The sequence below is a fragment of the Cuculus canorus genome, chromosome 1, assembly GCF_017976375.1.
Source record: "Cuculus canorus isolate bCucCan1 chromosome 1, bCucCan1.pri, whole genome shotgun sequence".
Classification (NCBI taxonomy): domain Eukaryota; kingdom Metazoa; phylum Chordata; class Aves; order Cuculiformes; family Cuculidae; genus Cuculus; species Cuculus canorus.
In genome coordinates, this window is record NC_071401.1 from 134896519 (window position 1) to 134917679 (window position 21161).

The window sequence follows — 21161 nt, forward strand, 5'->3', positions numbered from 1 at the left end:
GAAAAGGAAGTGCCAGACCCTAGAGATACAGTTGCTCTCAGAGACCCTAACTTCTTTTCCAGCTGAGCAGTGACTTCTGTGGTGTCTTGAGAGCAGGGAGAGGTGAGTAGTATTTGCAGTTTCTGTGAGTGGGACTTGCAGTTTCAGCGAGGGTAGAGAGCTAGATTTCCTGTGTTTGTTTTGTGAAATGAGTGGACTGCCTAATGCAGTATCTAAAATGTCCTCTAATCTGCTACAAAGCAGAAATTTATTTCTAAATATGTTGAAGTGTGATTCTAGTAGAATTTCCTTCTCTTACTCAAAATACGCATGTAACCTTGAAGCGTGCTCACTGTTAGATTACAGCTAGGCTTTCCTGCCTTCTCTTCAGCAAAGGCTCAAACCTCTCCCTGCTTTCTCTTCTCTAGTTTACCAAGATAAAAATGATTTACAGGATTCAACAGGCTGTAGTGTGAAGGGAGGGGGAAATAGATACGCAAAAAGCAGAGTGGATTTTCGCTGCCTGTAAAACACAGAGCACATGCCGGTACTTCTCTGCAAGTGAAGAAAATGTTCTGGGAATCCAGAGCTGACGATTTGTGTATCGGCTGCTTCTCCTCTGTCTTCAAAGTCCCAGTGCCCAGTGGAGAGTGGTGGTTCCATGGTGTTGCATTTGGAAATCCATGAGTGTGGCTGCCAAGTCATTTTCTGGCTTCACAGGGAGTTTAGTATGTGACCCGGTCACAGTAACCAGGGGTTAACAACAAAAGAGGTTGCACCAGCTGAATTCTTTGTCTTGTTCCCTGTCTGTTTGTTTACAGCGCTTTGATTAAAGCTTTTACTGTTTCCTGCAGCTCTCTGTTCTGGTGTACCGGGATTTGGATTTGAATATAGAGCAGAGAAACAGGAGAAACTCTAGTAGCATAGAATCATTTAGGCTGAAGAGACTCTTAAGATCATCAAGTCCAACCCCTAATCTAACACTGCCATGTCCACCACTAAACCATGTCCCTAAGCACCACATCTACAGAACTTTTAAATACTCCAAGGATCAACCACTTCCCTGGGTAGCCTGTTCCAATATTTGATAACCCTTTCAGCGAATAATTTTTTCCTAATATCCATTCTAAACTTCTCCTAGTGCAACTTGAGCTCATCCTAAATTCCTGTTGTCCTGAATGCCACAATCCTCTTCGCTGTTGCTTGATGTTCTTTTGTGCTTTGACCTTTGAGGCCTGAGTGTGGGGCCCAGAAGGTGCTGGTTCTGCTGTCCCTCACTGTAAAGGGAAGCAAAGGCAGAAATGCTATTGCTAGTGCTGAGAATGCTAAAATGACTTATCTTTTTTGTTGCTTCCTTGCTAATAATATCTTCCTCTCCATCCATCCCTTTTGCAGGAGAAAGAGAGGAAGTGAGGGTAAGGTGGAGGGGGAATTGCATATCCATCACCAAGTGATTCCATTTGCAGAGCTTAGCAGGTCACAGCCAGCATGGCCTTTGCATCCTGAGTTGGTGACAGTTGGATTAGCCAGCCTCATCTACCAGAGGAGGTAGCAGTAAGGAAGGAAGCAGAGTTGGGAAGCAGCCTTGAAACTCTCTTTACGAGTGCATTTCTTGTCCTGTTGTCTGCATCTGGCTCCAAAGTTGCCTTGTGTCAATTCCTCTCCCACTATCCATCCATTCTGCTATGCTACTGTGCCATGAAAAATGAGCCAGCCTCTATATAGCGACAGATAGTTGATTTTGAAAGGCAGCAACTGGTGGTACAACAACCAGGGAGTCTGAGGCTTCTTGATAGGAATGGATGACAGCACTGGGGTTTTAGTATTGTGTTTGGTTTGGGGGAAGGACAGGTTATGTATCATGAGAAAAAACTCTCATCAGGGCAGCTGTTCTACAAGATGATGGCTGACAGAGCTCTAGGAATATTCACGAGGAGCATTCCTATTTCCTTGTCTCAGGGCTTTTTTGAATGTCTCATGTCCAGAATGACCAGAAATTCTAGAAAATGATAGACAAGGTCTCTAATACTGTTCTCAGAGTTTGTTGTGCACCACCACAAACACCCGCCTCTTGTGAGTCAAATGCTATATATCTTTGCAAGTGGGAAGCACGGCTTGCATGGACAAGATACATGGACAGAACTGATGATCAGTCTTGGTATGTGATATACCAAAAGGAGAGACATGTCCTTATTTAGTTTTTGAAAGAGAGGGATCCAAAGATGGCAGGCAGTTTCTGATGAGGGACCTGAAGACCCTGTGACAATACAGAAAAGCCAGGAGACTGTTTCTAAAGTGACCAAAAGGCCCAATTTAAGCATGCTGCCATGACTGAAGTGTAGGAAGAAGAGTTCTGCTCTGCCGTGGCATTGTCCTGAGGCTTATGGTCTCCTACCTTGCCTGTCAGTGTCTTTTTGTTCTTTCCTCCACTTCAGATCACGACAGTTCTCTTGGGAGAGCAGATTCCAACAGGAGTGAGGCTGACCAGGATGTTCAGCTGCCGGCCAAAACTGACCACAATGATGCCAAGCCACAAGCTTGGGGCACTGTTTATCCTCATAATTTCATTTGTGTTTTTTGCCTCTGTCATGTTCTACTGGAGACCTGGGGAAGACGCTGAGGGGCAGCTCTACAGCATGCCTACACAAAGAAGGTGCGAAGAGCTTTTGCCTCATCTTCCCCTGCCCACTGCTGGTGGGCCCCCTCCTTCTCCAGGGGATGTGTTTTTTGTGGAGACCTCGGAGCGAACTAAGCCAAGTTACCTGTTCACATGCTCTGTGGAGTCAGCGGCTCGGATGCACCCTGAAACAAGGGTTGTGGTGCTTATGAAAGGCTTAGCAAATGGTAACGCCTCCTTACCCAACCACTGGGGCTTCTCCTTGCTGAGCTGCTTCCCCAATGTGGAATTCCAGCCCCTGGACTTGCCAGAGCTTTTCTCTGGAACGCCTCTGGCAAAGTGGTACTCACAGTCTGAGCACCAGAAAGAACCTTATTTCTTACCTGTCCTGTCTGACGCCAGCAGAATTACCATCATGTGGAAATTTGGTGGCATCTACTTGGACACAGACTTCATTGTGCTTAAGAACTTGAAGAACCTCACCAATGCCCTTGGGTTGCAGTCTCAGGATGTACTGAACGGAGCCTTTCTATCCTTTAAGCCCAAGCATGAGTTCATACAGCTTTGCATGCAGGACTTTGTGGAGAACTACGATGGGTGGATCTGGGCGCACCAGGGTCCACATCTCCTAACGCGTGTCTTCAAGAAGTGGTGCTCCATAAGTAATATCCAGCACAACATCAGCTGCAAAGGGGTGCATGCTCTTTCCCCAGAAGCCTTTTATCCTATTCGCTGGGAGGACTGGAAGAAGTTATTTGAGGCAATCAGCTCCTCAGAGCTCCACAAACTCCTTAAGGACACCTACGCAGTGCATGTATGGAACAAACTGAGCCATGGGACAAGGCTAGAGATCACATCCCAGGCTTTGCTGGCTCAGCTGTATTCTCAGTCCTGCCCATCCACATATGAGAAAGTGAAGAATGACTCCGAGGAGCAGTCAAGGCCTGTAATGTGACCTGTTGGCTCCTGGCTCCAGGGGAGTTCCACAGTCTGAAGGGAGTGCTTTTCACCTTCCATGGAGCAGGTATTCTATGTGACAGCTCAGTGATTTTGTTCCATTTCCAGTATCTGCCTCAGATGCAACATGCTTCAAATATAGACCAGACCTGAATTTGGACTCTATTGTCCTCCAGTAGCCCTTGTTACTGCAGGGAAAGGTAAACTGATGGGCACCTTTTGGTTGCTCCTCTGTTGCTGTTCTCTCAATTGTATCAGGCCTGAAAAGCCTCTCATGTAGCATCAACAGCTATAGGAACTCTTGGCTTTCTGTCTGTAATGTCTTCAAGTGTGTAAATAAAGGCTAGCCAGTGTTACAGGACAGGGTTTAGAGGAGCTTAATTCTCTGTGGTAAAGATTCTTATGGCTGGTGTCGTATATGGGAGTATATGAAATTTGCTTTAAGAAATGGAAAATGTGTTAAATCCCTGCTTGACTCAGTGTAAAGTTTTTCTTGTTTTCCAAAGTTACTTGATTTCAAAGGATTTTTTTTGTGTGTGTGTGTACTGTTTTACATTCCACAGCATGAGGCTGAATTTGCTTGGCCTCTTTGGGAAAAGAAATAGCCAAAAGCAGTTGTTTTAATACTGTGAGTAAAGATTCTTGCTTTGTTGAAGAAATTCTTGTGGGAATCTAGCCAGTCCTTGTCACACTCTCCAAGGGTCCCTGCATTTGCCTGTTTCTGCATTGCTACAATAAGGAAAAGCATTATCTTCTTTTCATTGCAGTATTGAATAAATTGTGGAAGAATAGCAGCAGAGATGTCAACATCAGCAGAAAGACCAGTGACCAGGTCCAAGACTAGAAGCAGTGTCTCCCGTGACATCATATTACTGTCACTGGGGATCCAGTCAATGGGTGATTCATCTAACCTTAATGCAGATTACACAAGCAGATAAATGACTGCAGGCATCACTGCCTGTAATGGGAACACAGGTGACTGTAGCATGGACTTCGAAAGTTAGGTGAGATAAAGCCAAGAGTTGCTTCAAGAAAACACAGGCAAAGCCAATGCAGTGATAGACCTGCTGTTGATCTGATGACCGTTCTCACATCTGAATACATTTCCTGTGTGTCTAGGGCACTATAATTGTAAAAACGCTTTTGAATTTAATCTATGATACAATGAGAGGAGGAAAAAACACTGTGGTTCTTCTTGTGACAAATCAATGTTGCTGTCTGGAAGTCAAAGTGTAAGCAATGTATTTTTATTGCTCTTTCAGATAAGCAGTATCAAAGAAATAAGAGAAATATGTGTATCAATAATGGCCTTTCCTAAACTCCATTATCAGCTGAAAATTAGTGTTATCATGCAGTAAGACTTTAATATGAGTAGCAGTATGTTTCAAAGTTTGTCAGACACTGAACCATGGTACACTATCAATTAAACACTCTGTTGCAGACCAAAAATGAGTAAGTTGTCAGCTTTTACTCAAAATTAGTTTTTTATATATATATATATATATCTATCTCAACTTACTCTGCTCTTTGGTTCTGTATGCGCCTCCCCTTTGCCCCCACCACCACCAAAAAAGAAGTTGCCTCATCACTGTAAACACTAATCTTCACTACTGGTGCTGAGGAGTACTGGATATGCTGTTCCAATGTGGTGCCCATGGCGGTAAACAACAATTTGTAGCTCATATCCCTCTATCTTCACTGCTTGACGTGTAACTCTTTCTTCAGACAGCAGGAAAATGATGGTATAAAGGGCAAATTCAAATTCTGGGCTGACACCAATAAAGGTGCTTCCAACTGGCTTGACTGAGCCCTTCCAGCTGAACTGTATGCTCAAAACTTGGTCATCTTTGTCAGGCTGAAAGCATAAATAAAAGAGAATAATCTCCAACACAGCTGTGACCAGATGCAATTTCCGACTCTGGATTTTTGAGGGCATCGCAAGATTCAGTTATCCTTACTGTGCCAGGGTGCTATAGCTGGAGCACAGCTTTTCCCCCATCCTCTGGAGCATACATGATCATTTATCTCAAATAAGCTTCAACACTTTTGTGTTTCTTTAAATGCCAGCACTGCTTTCTAAAATAGTTTTTGCAAAAAGAGAAGCTGGACTTGACGGCATGTTAATATTTCTTCTGCTTATATACACCTGGGCAAATTAGGGTCAAAGCAGTTGAGCCTATCATTGAATTGTTGTGCCTTGATTCATTGCCACAGCTTTCTCTGGATCTATTGGTCTTATTTGCAAAGGTGCCCTGGTTGTTCTTACCTTGGTTTTGTTCTTCTGAGCAATGTATCCCTTGTAGTCAATTTGGTTGCGCTTTTCCTGAAGGTAAAATTGCACCCAATTGTGCAAACCCAAGATCTGCTTACCACGCCTTGTTTCTCCAACAAAAACATGTTCAAATCCACAAGAATCAGGTCTGTAATAAACCAAAGAATAATATATAGGTCTTGTAAACGTTTAAATAGTTCAGATTGGCAGGGGTAAAAAGGAAGAAGAGACACAAGCTTGCTGAAGTTGAGTTATTGTCAGGATTTTTATTAATTTGAATTTGTTTGGGTTTTCTTTCTTACTTTGCACAATTCTTGCAATTAAATCTAGTCACAAAGTCTAAATTTGTATTTGATGGTGAAGGTTGCTAGGAAATGCCACAGATGCATCACTGCTGCTTATCCAGATTTCAGCAAGGCCTATGGCCCTGTCTCCCATAACTGCCTCATAGACAAACTGATGAAGTAGAGAATAGAAAAGTAGATGAATGTCTGCAGTCGAAGGCCTGTGATTAGGGCACAAAGTGCAGCTGCAGACAGTTCACCAGTCGTGTACCCCAAGGGTCAATACTGCTGGTATCTGATCAGTAAGTCTTTAAACATGATCTGTGTGGGAGCAATGAACACCTAACTTAGGCCATATTCAGAGGCTGTTTTCCAGTTCTGTGTGTAACAGATGGCACTCGGGCCTATATTTACCTAAGTCAGAATAGTGTAGAGATTATCAGGGACCATATCCATCAAACATACCTGTCTCCTTCTTTCCTGGCATAGAGCTGGAACCAGATGTCATAGAGCTGATCTTTGAAATCAGCAAGGTTTGGCTTTGCTAGTTTTTTTTTAAGCAGATATTCATGGGCTAGCTGAAATATAGAAAACCAAGATATATATACAATTTGCTTTTAATACAGTGTTTTCAGTGACCAAAAAAGATCTGTGTTACTCACTTTCATGACTTCTGTTGCTAAAATAGCATCAAGAAAACAATTGTTTTCAACTATTTCTTCTGGAGTCACTACTTCTGCTGTACCAGTTGATGTTTCATAGTTGTCCAACAAGGAAATAAAGGCTGCAGAAAAAGAGAAACTTTCAGCATGCTCATCCTAATGAACAGGGTATACATCTAATTATACCCATGATCCAGTCATTAGAGAGTGCCATCATAAAAAGATGCCATATAATATGCCTTGACAGCCCTTAGAGAAAGACGTTCCTTTAGATGTGAAGTTTCATTCTCAGGTCCACTGTTGGGTGTAGGTCTAGATGTGACTCAGGCCAGAACACCACTATACTTGCCTTTTAAGATAAACAGCTTGGTACTGAGCTTCTTTATAGAAGCAAGTGCTGAAACAATAATGACCTCCTACCAAAACAAATCATATCTGACCATCAAAATGACAAACATAGGCTTATGAACTTGAGCTATGCTGGCAGAAGGCTTTGTGGGCATTCATTCAGTAGATAAAACCTACATGAACTGGCTTGAGCTTGAGTATGTGGCCACTGAGTGGATGGGTTCATTTTCTCCTTTGCACACCTTTTGCCACCTGCTCCTTCCCATCACTTCATCTACTTGTGCTCTACACTCAGAAGACTCTGGGAGCAGATTCAGCACACCAAGCTGATAGAAAAATACTTCAGGTCAAAAAACTAAGTAATTTCCTGCCAGGTTAGTGAGCTGAAGGAACTCAGCGTAGGTTTCAGTGAGTACCAGCGCTGCCCTCACTAAACACAGGACCGTATGGCTCACAGAGGAGTGGAGGGGGAACAGAGGAAAATGGTGCTCCCCATTATGCTGGCTGGCTGATCAGTTTAATGTAACTCTATCCAAGGACATGAAAAGTCAGAGAAGAAAACATACATTTATAGATATGCTCGAAGTATGGCCCCCAACAGAAATGCAAGGAGTAGCTATGGACTTAGTGCAATTGGAAAGGGCTGTGAGCAAAAAAGGAAAGATGACTTTGGCATCTTTTTAAGTACATGAATAACATCAGAGCAATGACAAGAGTCTCATCCATTGCTCTTTGTAGTGGAAGAACTACAGAGAAATTCAGATTTTGGCTAAGGCACTCTTCCTGAGGCTGAAGCTACAGGCAACTTCCATGCAAATGTTGTGAAAACTACCTTCAAATGACATGCAGCCTAATGATCCTCACCACCATCTGAAATATATATGAAGTTATATTTTAGGCAAACACATAAAACCCAACACAGATTGACGTAATTTCCACCATTAACAAAAGAACATATCTCACTTGCAAAAGTTTTTATGCTCTTAAGGCATTCTTCATTTACATTGTGAAACAGATGTCTGGCTGCATTGTCCTGGACAGCACTGTCACCTTGCTGTGCAGCACCTGCTTTTCCCTAGGACAAACACCAGAGTAAAACAATGAAAGAAGCAATATATTCTTAGAGGCCTTTACAATAATCAATGTAAACCCCATAATGCTTTCAGAATTCTTTGTTAGGAAAGGTCTTCCTACAAAACAAGAGAAGACATTGCAGAAGAACTGAGAGCTTAAAGAAAAAAGACCTAATTTCTGACACTGTAAGAGCCTGAAATTTCTCTGTTAACTCATTTTCAGAGATGATCGTGATGACCCATGTGACAGCTCAGTTCTGATCAGTAACCAGCTGTGCTACTATGCTATATACATCACAAATGATAAAGAGAAGTAATGCAGAGCCAAGGCTCCCTCCCACCACAAATAAATAAGGATTTGGAGATTTAGGCACCTTCCTTTTCTGTTAATTTGTAACCCATAGATCCACTGCATATAGTTTATGAGGCCATGCAGAACAGCAGAGTTGTTTCTTTCCTGAATCCCCACTTCCCAGGCTAGCCAGTCTAATTCTCCTCTCCTCCGAGTTAATGCTTACACAATCCAACTCCTAAGTAGGCTCCCTCAGGCACAGCCTTTGTTTTCTCTTTCCCACTTCATGAACACAGCCCCAGTCATTGCTTTTGTGCCAGGAAGTTACCAATAGTTCCATGCAGCTCCAGCAGCTTTGTACTGCTGCATCCCGGTGCTCTGAAGTTTTCAGAGACTTCTTGTTGGCCACTTTTAAGGGCATCAATGGTACCAATAAGCACATCCAAAATAGAAAGGAGGCTTTCCTGATAATTTTGAAGTTTCTGTTCTAAAAAAGGCATTCTCAAGGAAAGAGGATAAAAGATGAGTAGCACTTTGCTAATATGGGCAAGGGGTAAGTAGAGCCTTATTGTGAGAAATGGAGAACCTATATGGGAGTTTTCCCCCCACACATTTTGGCCTGAGGTAGGTACCTCCTTTTCAAGCTTATCAGCAACAGAAAATTATATCTTCATAGAATCACAGAATCCCAGGTTATAAGGGACCTCAAGAATCATCTGCTCCAACATTTCTTGACAAAGACACAGTCTAGACAAGGTGGCCTACTACTCTGTCCAGTTGAATCTTAAAAATACCCGATGTTGAGGAATCTACCACTACCCTAGGCTGATTGTTTTCGTTGTGAAAAATTGTCCTTTTGTGTCCCATCAGAATATCCCCAGGAAAAACTTGTACCCATTACCCCTCATCTTTTCTATGTGATTCCTTGTAAAAAGGGAGTCTTGATCTTCTTTGTATCCAAAGTTTTGGATAATGGTGATAAGGTCTCCCCTAAGCCTCTTCTCAAGGCTTGACAAACCCAGAGCTCTCAGTCTTTCCTGATACGGCAGGTTTCCCAGTCCACTGATCATCTTGGAGAAGAGAAGGCTCAGAGGAGATCTTATAGCAACCTTACAGTACCTGAAGGGGGCCTACAGGAAAGCTGGAGAGAGGGTATTCATAAATGCTTGTGGTGATAGGACGAGGGGGAATGAGAAAGGGGCAGATTTAGACTAGACATTAGGAAGAATTTCTTCACCATGAGAGTGGTGAGACACTGGCACAGGTTGCCCAAGGAAGTTGTGGATGCCCCATCCCTGGAAGTGTTCGAGGCCAAGTAGGATGGTGCCTTGGGCAGCCTGATTTAGTGGGATGTCCCTGCCCATGGCAAGGGGGTTGGAACTAGATGATCTTTAAGGTCCCTTCCAACCCTAATTATTCTATGATTCTATGATCTTTGTGGCCCTTCTCTGGACCCTCTCCATCTTGTCTGCATCTTTTATGAATACCAGGGACACAGTATACCAGGTGTGGCCTGACAAGTGCTGAGTAGAGTGGGATGATGACTTCTTTCTGCTGGTGATGCCCTTGTTGATGCAACCCAGCATCCTATTGGCTTTGTTTGCCACAGCAGCACACTGTTCACTACTATTGAGGTGGTTGTCCACCAGTACCCCCAGGCACCTTAAAATAGAGCTGCTCCCCAGCCTGTGCTCCGCTCTTGGATTACGTTTTCCCAGGTGCAAGCTCTAACACTTGTCCTGTTGAACTCCATAAAGTTCTTGTTAGTCCATTCTTCCAGCCTATCCAGGTCTTCCTGAAGGGTGGCTCTCCCTTCCAAAGTGCCCACTTTCCCTCTCAGTTTGGTATCATCAGCACAATTCATCAGGGTACACTTGATCACATCATCCAGATCACTTATGAAGATATTAAACAGCTGTCATGCTTTAGCCCTAGCTGGTAAGTAAGTACCACATGGCTGCTCGCTCACTCCTTTCCCCCCTCTGGTGAGACAGGAAGGAGAACCAGAAAGAAAAAGGTAAAAGTCATGGGTTGGGATAAAGACAATTTAATAGAACAGCAAAAGAAGAGAATAATAGTAATAATAATAGACTATATGAAGCACGTAATGTACAGTGCAGTTGCTCACTATCTGGAAAACAATGCCTATCCCATCCATGAGCAGCAATCCCCGCCCACCCAGTGAACTCTCCCAGTTATATATTGAACACGATATCATATGGTATCAAATACCCCTTGGGCAGCCTGGGTCAGCTGTCCTGGCTGTGACCCCTCCCAGCTTCCCATGCACTCCCTGACCTCTTGTTGTCAGGCCAGTATGAGAAGCTGAAGAAAATTAACTCTATCCCAGCTGAACCCAGGACAACAATGTTACAGTGTTGGGCCCAATATTGATCCCTGGGGAACCCCACTTGTGACTGGTTTCCAGTTTGAAAAGGAGCTGTTTACCACCACACTCCAGGTGCAGCTTGTCAGCCAGTTCCACACCCATCACACAGACCACTTGTCTAGACTGTAATGCATCAGTTTCTCTAGGAGGTGGCTGCGGGAAGCCATATAAAAACCCCTTATATTATATATCTTATAATATAAAGCAATATTGAAATAAAGTGTTTGAGGACTTGTGTGAGCACAAAATTGCATACAGGATATTTGGTGGCCTGCAGCAATTTGTGGCCAAAACACTTGGTCACATTTGCAGTACACTGAGCTGGCAAGGAATGAAATGGCTTCTCATCAAATTTGATACCCACTTCTCTCTCAGAGTTCCCTGACGCTGGTAACAGCAACCCTGAAAGCCTCCTCACACCCATTTCTGTGCTACTACACACTCTCTGGGGGAGACTGAAAAATTAGTCAAATTCCTCATTTATTTCCCCAAGAATGACTTAGATCTCCCCTTCTCCATCACTGTAAGTCACCCAGACCATACACACAAGCAGTCATATACAACAGAGAAACATCTAGGGTTGAGGGGATCTTAGGACATCTCTAGTCCTGCTCAAAGTATTGTCAACGTGGAATTCAGACCATATTGCTCAGGGTATCACATTGTCAGGTCTTGGAAACATCTGGAGATGGAAAGTTCACAGCTTCTCTGGGCATCTTGTTCTGGTTGCATTTATCCTTTCATATGTTCCTTCCTTAGCCTATTCCTCCAGCCTGCCCTAGGTCCAGCTGAAGAGAGACTCCGTGCTTGTGCATACCAACTTCATCACCACAGTTTGCTGTCATCTGCAAAATTGCAAAGCTTGCACTCCATCTCTTCCTCCAGGCCATTGATAAAGATATTAAATGTTATATGACCCAAGACAGACACCTGAGAGAGTCCACTTGTAACCAACGTCCGGTCAGTGTGGACCATTAATGTGTACTCCTTACTGTTCCCTCTTCTAAGTGATTTGTCACGATTAGGATGTTCTGACTATGCCATTAGTGGAAATGATGAAGCATAGGCAACTGTTTTAGCAAAAGGCAGTTTTGCAGATACCTTTTCCTACAGTACCAATACTGCTCTTAATCTTCATGTGACTTAGCAATTGGTTACCTGCAAATCAATTGTGTAGTCCTTCCCAGGCATAAGGCGGTTAACATCCATATTCCACATCTCACTGAAAAGTTTAGAAAGTTCATGATTGAAGGCCTTCCTGTCAAGAAATCCAGAGAAATACACGTTAAGAAATACATGTGCTGTTATTTCTGCAGGTCACTTCTAGAATCTTCTGATGTTACTCTATGTTCTGGATACTCGCTTGTCATCAGGAAAGATTTCTCCCCACACTTTGCTGCCAGTGCTGCTCTAAGAACCATAGAGCTTACAGTTCATGTTTATAACTAAAGAATGCAGGTAATCTGTAAGGAAACTTGAGATTTCCCTGAAGTTATTTTAGAATATTTTAGAATATATTTTTACAAAGTTCTTGTTAAGAATTCCTGCAGTTTACCATGCACTGCGATTAAAAAAAAAAAAAAAAAAAAGGCCATTTCATTTAGGAAGATTCTATGCACAAACCAGAGCCAAACAGCAGATTGTTATCAGCACAAAGTAAGTCCACACAAGAGAAAAGGCAGCAAAGAATTCTCTCAATGATGCTTTTCTAGCAGCAATTGTATATACAGCCTTCCTACCTTTTTTCCCACAAGACTCCACACTAGAGAGGCTTCCCTTTGCCCAGATCTGTGGTTAGCATAGCATAAAGTTAGCATGATGAAGGATGACTGAGACTCACATGGTCTGCATACAGTAAAACTCTCTCATCCACTGATGTCTGATGCACATACAAACCTATGCAAGCTGGTCCTTTCCTCATTTCAGTGGAATTTTGTCCTGCATAATAGTGTATTGTTTCAAAAATCCATCCATCCATCCATCCATCCATCCATCCATCCATCCATCCACAAAATTTAGGAACAGTTGTTATTATGATGAACTGCCCAAAGGTAGCTCCAGTTCCAAGGGCATTATGTCTACACTAACACTCCAGATCAACAAAAAGACTAGAGTGAAGAAGAAAGAGAAGTGGATTAATCTTCACACGACTGATAGCTGAATTAATCAGTTACAAGCCAGCACAGGCATCAAAGCCCAGAGAGGAACCATTTGGTAATTTTGACTTTCTCCTACAAAGCAGATGTTCTCAAGGAAAGAAAAAAATACGCAGAGATGGGTCAATTTGTCAATGGGGATTTCTTTCAAATAGCCATTTGAGCAGCTTGCCATGATTTTAACAACTGCTTCTCCCAGATAGGACCAAGACACCTTCTGAACCTCCTGACCGGTTCCTGCTGGGTCTTCTCCTTCTGTTCTGAACAGGATGGAGATACTTGCTGCATCCTCCAGCCAGGGGCGAATTCCATGCCTTCTAGCAGAAAGAGCAAACAAATAGTCTGGCAAGGCGATCTTGATGTGAGGCAGCTTAAGAGCCAGGAGGAGCAAAAAGTGAGTCAGGCAGGTATCTGCTCCATTGTTGGCAGAGAGGGAACAGAAGACATAGCAGAAAAGAGGGCATTAATCAAGTAGTGGAAGAATAGTCAAGAAGAAGTACAGCAAGATTTTATGTGCCTTCTCCTGTCCTGTACTGCACTTCGTGGCTGGCTCAGAAAGTGCTGGTCTACACTCCTTATGGAAAGAAACAGAAAGGTACACCCTGTGCCTAGAGTACTGAGACTTTTTTTCCCCCACGTTATTGAACAATTCTTTTACTCCAGAACTGTCTGTTTGTGTAACTGTGGGATGGCATTCCTATAGCCTAAGATTAAAATAGTGAAAAGCGTAAGCAATCTCTGCTTAACTCCTTGAGAACTTGTTGCCCAAAGGAATTCATATCTCTGAGTTAGAGCCAAAAGTAGCCAGTTCATATTAATGCACCAGAGGATAAGCTGCATCAGCTGAGGAGCATAAAGAACATAAATGATATTTATATTGTACTCAGCATTATTTTATTACAGAAGGGTAGGGCAGGCAACTGTAACTATTTTGGCTGCCACACCTTAATCTGCCTGCAGCTGGGAATCTGAACCATCACGTACCTCAGCTAGGCTGGAGGCACTCAGCCCATTTTCACTCAGGCTCTGTGATACTTTTGAGATCATCTTTGATGGGAAATCTACAATGCCATTTGCATTTTGAACTTGCATGGATCTTACAGCGAAGCAGAAGGAGGCTGTAACAGAGGAGCTATATTCAGCCCTTGTCCAAACCACAGACTCTGCTTATACAGCAGAAGTGCAGCTTGTGGCATCACATTATCAATACTGACTGTGGAGTCCAAATGAGGCACCTGCATAGCTTCACAGGGAGTCAGCCTCACGGCATATCACAGAAGCCACCAACAGCACCATTTTTATTTCTTTTCAGCTATACCTCCACATTATTTCTAGAATCTTAATAAGAGCAATTCCTTCTCAGAAGACCTTACACACCAACACTAAACAGAAAATTGTTCATCTCACCAGCTCAGCTGAATTCCCAAGAACAGGATCAGCAAGTTCACAGAACATTACCGGAGATGTTTTCCAAACTTCAAACACCAACTACATTCACGTTACCTTGGACTGACCTAATTTTATTGGATCACTTTTCTCCTGGGTTCTGGGCCTTCCTGCTGTTTACTCCTGCATCAGCTTATCCCATCTGTTTCAGTACCACCACATTAAGTTTAATACAGTTTTTACTTTGGAAGTAACTACCAGTGGTGGACAGAAACCTGCTGTCTGTTGAACATCAAGGTACGTGAAATATTAGGGGGTTGTCAGGTGGTTTCTTAAACTCTTTTGTTCTATATATGCAGTATTTCATACACATATATTCTAGTATGTATGTATTTTGGTAGAATTCCCATACACAGAAAATCTGTTATCCCTTCAATACCTACGGCTTGTTCTTGGCAAATTTGTCCTGAGTTTATAAAGAACTGTAGTGCTCTGTTTGATTTCTCCTCCTATAGAAATGCTGTATTGCATGAGCTCATGGAGGCAAGTTCAAGATGTCTGCTCAGGAGAGGGTTACAGCAAAAGTACTTATAGATTTCAAACCTCATATTTATTTAATAAATATACTTCTACTAAATGTATCCCTGCATTCAGAAAACATGTCCCAAAACTCTAGTATCACTTAATTTTATAAAATAGAAGCACTTTCTCTCCTTTTTCTCTGCTAAGTGCTACCCTAATATCATGGTCGACTTTTCCACTCCTTTTGCTTGTCCCTTTATTTTCCAAACAGAGCACAGCACCTGAACACATTGTAATGGAAGATTAGAATAAGAATAATAAATATATATTCCTGCCAAAGCAAAGAATTTGCTTAGCAACTTAAACAGTCATCTTGTAAAAACTCTTTCTGGAAAGTATTTTTTTAAAAAGGGTCCATAAGCTTAGCTTACACGTATGAGACAACTTCAAAGGGAAGCAGCCCAACACCTTCATGCAAATCCATGATACACAGCATTCAGGTAAGGTTTTCCTGAAAAAGGGTATTGCATATTTACTCTCTGGTTCTCAACATGATTGCATATATGACGCAAACCAGAGATTTTTATCATTAATTCTCAACCTTTCCCTATGGTGAAATCTCTCAGGAGTTAGAATAAATTATTTGTGTGCAAGAAGTCTAGGCAACTGGATTTTGTCCAGTTGGAGTCTTGCTTGGATGTGCTTATGTGTGCAAAGCAACACCCCAATTACAAGAACACTTAATATGCAAGAGCTGAGGCAACTTCTGGGGGAGACTTTGCAATTGTGACTCCGATGCACCAGCAGTGTAGCTAAAGCAAAAAAAAAAGTCTAACATCTCCAATTTACAATAGGTTTTAAGTGAAACAACCACATGGTATGCCAGGTTTTTTTTCAAAGTGATTTTCTTGTATGAAATTTTCATTCTACCCAAAACAACACCCTAATTTATTGCTATAAATCAGAAATGACTCAAGACATGAAGGGAATTAAAGGGTCAGTAGTGAATCATGTGAGCAAGTCAACAGTGTCAAAGCAAGAAAAACATGCCTTGCAAATAGATCACATGGAGCCCTGTAAAGAAGGTTTGATTGAACATCATCTAAAGTAAATCTGCCTTCAGAGATCCTTTGAACAACATCTAGTTTTTTAGAAAGCCTTTAATCCCCTGCCCATGGCAGGCGAATTGGAACTGGTTGATCTTTAGGGTCCCTTCCAATCCAAACCATTCTATGACTCTATTATAATCTTGGCATAGAGAAGAAAAGCATTTGGAAAGCCTGGTGAGCAGCAATTTACAAGGAGTTTCCAATAATTTAAAAAAAAAATGGTTCAAATGTTGTGAAAGACATGCATCAGCTTGCGTGGTTAATAGAAGATACAAGCAATTCTCTCAATATTCCTCTTATGCCAGTATGTATGTCTTTCACTTGATTGCAGTGATGTTTTTCTTAGTTTAAAATTGGGGTTTGAAATACTAAAGGATAAATAAGGCTTAGTAGGTGGAAAGGAAAATGCATTGATAAGAGACAAACAGAAACTCGGAAACACTCTGACAAGGTCCTGGATGGGCAGATGATGTTTGGAGAATGAATTCTATGTTATCAGCTCTGTTTAAGCAAAATCTGAACTGTTCTAATCACCTTTTTTAGCTAAAAAACCCAAACCTCATGATTCTGTTGTCTCACCAACTTTTTATGCTGAGGCGAGTTAGTAGAACGGAACAGAAACAGGAAGCAGGGTTACTGCAGTGCTCCATTTCACATAACTTCCTTTTATATGTCTCCTAGATGAATATATTCCATCCCCACTGCCCTTTGTTTTAAAGAAAAATGAGTATGATTTCCTCTTACCCATTAGCCATGCCAGGATGAAGTTTCTCACTTAGCAAATACACTGACGAGGGAAAATCCAACCTGAAGTTCAGAAATCCTTCTGGTAGTCCAAGGCATGGAGCTCTCTCCCTCTTATACTCCTCTTGTCCCCTGAGGACTGTCACTCAGACTGACAGGCAGCTCAGGAAGGCAAGGGAGAGGAAGGAGGTGCTAAACACCACAAGAAGATGTGAAGAGTAAGGACAGTGCCACGTCTCACCCCTCCCTCAGCACAGGCATGCTTAGACCAGGAAGTCAGAGCCACCTCTACCAGGCTCCTGCTTTGCCTTATCACGGTAGACAATCAGTATGTCAGGGAATACAGAAGGTGACGGCAAAGAGATGTAGTGTGACCGACACCTTCTCACACCTGGGTTTTCAGATACAAACACGAGATCCTTGTATGAACTTCAGATATGAGTCACATCATTGCTTCTGGAGCTATGTTAACAAATTTTAGATCTCTGCATGAATTTTGGTCCTAGAAATAAGCTCTTCAAGTCTGAAAGCCTTGACTGAGATGGACAGGCCATTCAAGTCTTGCTGTTCTAGATGCAGTTATTACTTGACAATAGAAGGAAAGATGCTAATAGATAAGGGATCAAAAATATTATAGGTGGGGAAGAAAAAAACCAAATCCAATGTATGCTTCTCTATTTACAGCTGAAATAGCTAGTTGCAACCTTGTAAATATTAGAAGGCATTATAACCAGGAAATGTTTTACAAAGGCAATGCTTCGCATCTACCACTGGAAGTAAGTGGTGGCAGATGCCAGTAAGTACAAGTTCCCACTCCAGTGCCTGCCCTGGGAAGCATGCATTCATTATGTGGCTTTACCTTCAGCTGGTTTAAAGCTTATTTTAGTTTGATTGATACTTTTAAATTTTTCTTCTTCATAATAATGAATTCCTGAAAAACATAGCTTTAGGTATAAACTGTATACATACAGAAGTCAAAATGTTTTGATGCTAGGCTTCTATTTATACAAAAGGTTCTGCACCTCTGGTCCATGTACCCTTTCACAGAATCATATTAGAGCCACATAAGGCTACAGGCAATGAGGATGCTTGCCACTTAGAACTGCATAGGGGACAGGACATGCAGCTAGATCACATAAAAGTGAAGCTTCCTTCTGACACTGGTGGAGAACTCAATATATCTTAAAATTTAATATCCTTAACAGATTTTTTTTTTCTATACCACTTTTTGTTACTATTTATTGCAATTCTGGGTAAGCAAAAAAAATCACAAGAATACAGTGCTTCTGTTTATCAACTGAATGTAGGAAGTCTTTTCCTAGGCTTTCATTTAAAATACAAAAGCCAGTGGGTATATTCTGTTCATAACAAAGTTGCAACTCTTATTCACTTCAGTAGAAAGAGCCCAGTTGGGAGCCCAGGGAATTTCCATTTAGAAGCACCATCATCACTGGAGGCAGCAGGTTTAAGTTGATCTTTAATAAAATTACAGGTCAGATCCGTAGCATTGCTAGCTATTTCATAACCAAACATGTACTTAAACCTATTATAAAACTTCTGTCCTATGATTAAGCTGCTGAGCTAAGAAAAACTTAAAGATCCCGAAGAGTGTAAATGGATGCATTTGCCAACAGAAATGGAGCACTGCTTGAAGGCAAATGAGATCAGCACAGAATCTGGGTTGTTCCCAGGTCTAATGCAGGCAGTAAGAAAACCTGAGTGTTCAGAGAGTGGTCTTGCTAGCACTATGGGTTGTCTTTCTCTAGTGAAGGGGTCAGGCAATGCTTTGTCAAACCCATTGCACAGGGCAGTGTACATTTGTTGCGCAGGAGCTGTGGTCAGGCTCTCCCTGTTCTCTGTTCCTCTTTTCTGGCACAAGGGATTTGGCTCTGTCTCACTTGCATGTGAACAAGATTTCCAAAGGAATGGGGCAATAGACTTCCAGAAGACACTGTGCCAAACAGAACTGCCACCTCAAGCATCAGATGCTGCCCTTTCCCACTATCAAAGAAACCCTGTGAATAAGATATGATTCTGAAGCACGCAGGCAGCTTTGTGTGTTTCTGCCCTCAGTATTTTGCTTTTCTAACCAAGCTGGCCGGTGGATAAGTGCTGATTCGTCACCTAAAGAGTGAAAGGGCTCCTGCAGAGCTAAATTAAACCTCTTTGGTGGATCTAGAAAGGGTGAACAAAAAGCATTGTGTTTTAAAGACTTCTATACCAAAGCAGCCAGGGCTCACATGTGCACAAAGCGCTGGACAGGCTCACTCAAAAAAGCTGGCAGCGAGAACATTGTGCAGATCTACAGCAGGCTCAGTTCTTTCCCCAGAGAAGCCAGAATATGCTTTTGGTTCACCTTTTGTGCATGAATAAAGGGAAGAGGAAAGTTTCTGAAAAATGAGTTTACTGGACATTTCCATGGAGTCTTTGGCTATTGCCGCCAACTCTCCACAAGCTGACCAACACTGAAAAGCAGTGGAGATACGGTCTGAGCTAGTCAGTGGGAACCTATCCCATTTGGGGCTCACTGAGAGCAGGGAGTGGGGACATTGAGGTCTCCACCCTTCTGTACGCGTTAATTCTCAAGCTGGAGCCTTACCTGACAGACTGTCTCCCGCCAGGCTCTTTGGTCCCTGTGCATAGCCTGTCTCTTAGTTATCTCCCCAGTTTCCCAAGCCTCAGCTTCTCCATCCTGAAGTCCTTCTTTTCTCCAGCCAATGATGTTACAATCCCTCAGTGCACTTGGGATTTTCTGGTGTAGCAGCAGTCCTCAAAATGAAAAGTAAGAAAGAGTTACACAGCCAGACATGGTTTTGGCATGGAAATGCCAGGTATAAATAACTCTATTCTTGCAGTGACATGACCTGCTTGCCTTTAGTGTGGCCTGTTGACCTGCCTTTATTTAATAGTGCTAATTCCAGGCTTGATAGGTAAGCCATAGTTATGCATGTTATCACAGTCAGGTTAGCTGCCTGCACAGAGAACAAACCCAGAGGCTGGGTGGAAGCATGGATCTGATGGAGGGTAGGGATGCTCTGCAAAGGGATCTGAACATGCTGGACAGCTGGGCAGAGACCAATGGCATGAAGTTTAACAAGACCAAATGCCGGGTCCTGCACTTGGGTCACAACAACCCTATGCCGTGCTACAAACTAGGAGAAGTCTGGCTAGAAAGCTGCCTAGAGGAGAAGGACCTGGGGGTGTTGATTGACAGCCGACTGAACATGAGCCAGCAGTGTGCCCAGGTGGCCAAGAAGGCCAGTGGCATCTTGGCTTGTATCAGAAACGGCGTGACCAGCAGGTCCAGGGAGGTTATTCTCCCTCTGTACTTGACACTGGTGAGTCCGCACCTTGAGTACTGTGTTCAGTTCTGGGCCCGTCACCACAAGAAGGATGTTGAGGCTCTGGAGCATATTCAGAGAACAGCAACGAAGCTGGTGAAGGGGCTGGAGAACAAGTTTTATGAGGAGCAGCTGAGGGAACTGGGTTTGTTTAGCCTGGAGAAGAGGAGGCCGAGGGGAGACCCTATTGCTTTCTACAACTACCTGAAAGGAGGTTGTAGAGAGGAGGGTGCTGGCCTCTTCTCCCAAGTGACAGGGGACAGGACAAGGAGGAATGGCCTCAAGCTCTGCCAGGGGAGGTTCAGGCTGGACATCAGGAAAAAATTTTTCATGGAAAGGGTCATTGGGCACTGGAACAGGCTGCCCAGGGAGGTGGTTGAGTCACCTTCCCTGGAGGTGTTTAAGGGATGGGTGGATGAGGTGCTGAGGGGCATGGTTTAGGGATTGTTAGGAATGGTTGGTCTCGATGACCCAGTGGGTGCTTTCCAACCTAGTGATTCCATGATTCTATGAAAACAAGTGCTTGGGGACACAGGTGGCTCACACCCGTGTGTACGCTGAGGGGCTAAAGGAGGAAATTTTTTACTGTTTTTTTTTTTTTTTTTTTTTTTTAATCTTAATAATAGAACTGTCAAGCATACACCTTCCTTGATTTTGTAAGGAGAAACTGTGTCGAGGAATCATCAAGGCCTGCTTACTACAAGTTAGGACATATTAATTCAAGCGCCCTGAAGCATTTCATATTCATCACAGACACACATATGCATGTGCTTGTTGGTACACACTGATGTAAACCAAAATTTTGGGCAGTCTGGACAAAACATTCTTGTGACACAGCTCAGTTCTTGTGCTTGTCAGATAAACATCACCATTAATGAATCAGGCTGTTTGCCATCACTGGCCTAGATGAGATGGAGTAGATTGACAGAAGGATTCAGAAACGCCAGCGCTGGGTGTCCTGGCATTCGACACTTTTCTCTTTACTCCAGGCTGTGCACATGTTCTGGCTCTGAAGCAGGACAAGCGGGGG

General features: G+C 42.8%; 2 protein-coding genes across 5 annotated transcripts in view; one reads left to right on the top strand and one right to left on the bottom strand.

Annotated features, from left to right (window-relative positions):
* The window catches only part of LOC104067406 (alpha 1,4-galactosyltransferase (P blood group)), a 29852-nt gene extending 24815 nt beyond the window's left edge, over positions 1 to 5037 (top strand). For 2 of the 4 annotated variants that reach the window (XM_054060150.1, XM_054060144.1), the window contains 2 exons: positions 1 to 102; positions 2415 to 5034. In XM_054060150.1, coding sequence (XP_053916125.1) covers positions 2469 to 3551 — 1083 coding nt within the window. In that variant the 5' untranslated portion in view covers positions 1 to 102; positions 2415 to 2468 and the 3' untranslated portion in view covers positions 3552 to 5034. Of the gene's footprint in view, positions 103 to 2414 lie in introns of all 4 variants that reach the window. The other 2 variants (XM_054060163.1, XM_054060158.1) reach the window with 2 other exon arrangements.
* A 113-nt stretch (positions 5038 to 5150) lies between these two features.
* LOC104067238 (poly(U)-specific endoribonuclease-A) lies at positions 5151 to 17115 on the bottom strand. The gene is made up of 7 exons (XM_009569953.2): positions 16791 to 17115; positions 12032 to 12131; positions 8083 to 8194; positions 6772 to 6893; positions 6575 to 6687; positions 5820 to 5973; positions 5151 to 5408 (listed from the first exon to the last, which is right to left on the bottom strand). The coding sequence occupies exons 1-7, from the start codon at positions 16799 to 16801 to the stop codon at positions 5151 to 5153; spliced, it is 870 nt and encodes a 289-aa protein (XP_009568248.2). The 5' UTR covers positions 16802 to 17115.
* Between the last annotated feature and the right edge of the window lie 4046 nt (positions 17116 to 21161).

Bases quoted from the DNA above. Each gene is read 5' to 3' on its own strand.
- LOC104067238 (XM_009569953.2), bottom strand. The intron at 6,688-6,771 runs GTGAGTAACACA...TCTATATTTCAG, and splicing joins TAGCAACAGAAGTCATGAAA to CTAGCCCATGAATATCTGCT. The intron at 5,409-5,819 runs GTAAGAACAACC...TTATGCTTTCAG, and splicing joins CTCAGAAGAACAAAACCAAG to CCTGACAAAGATGACCAAGT.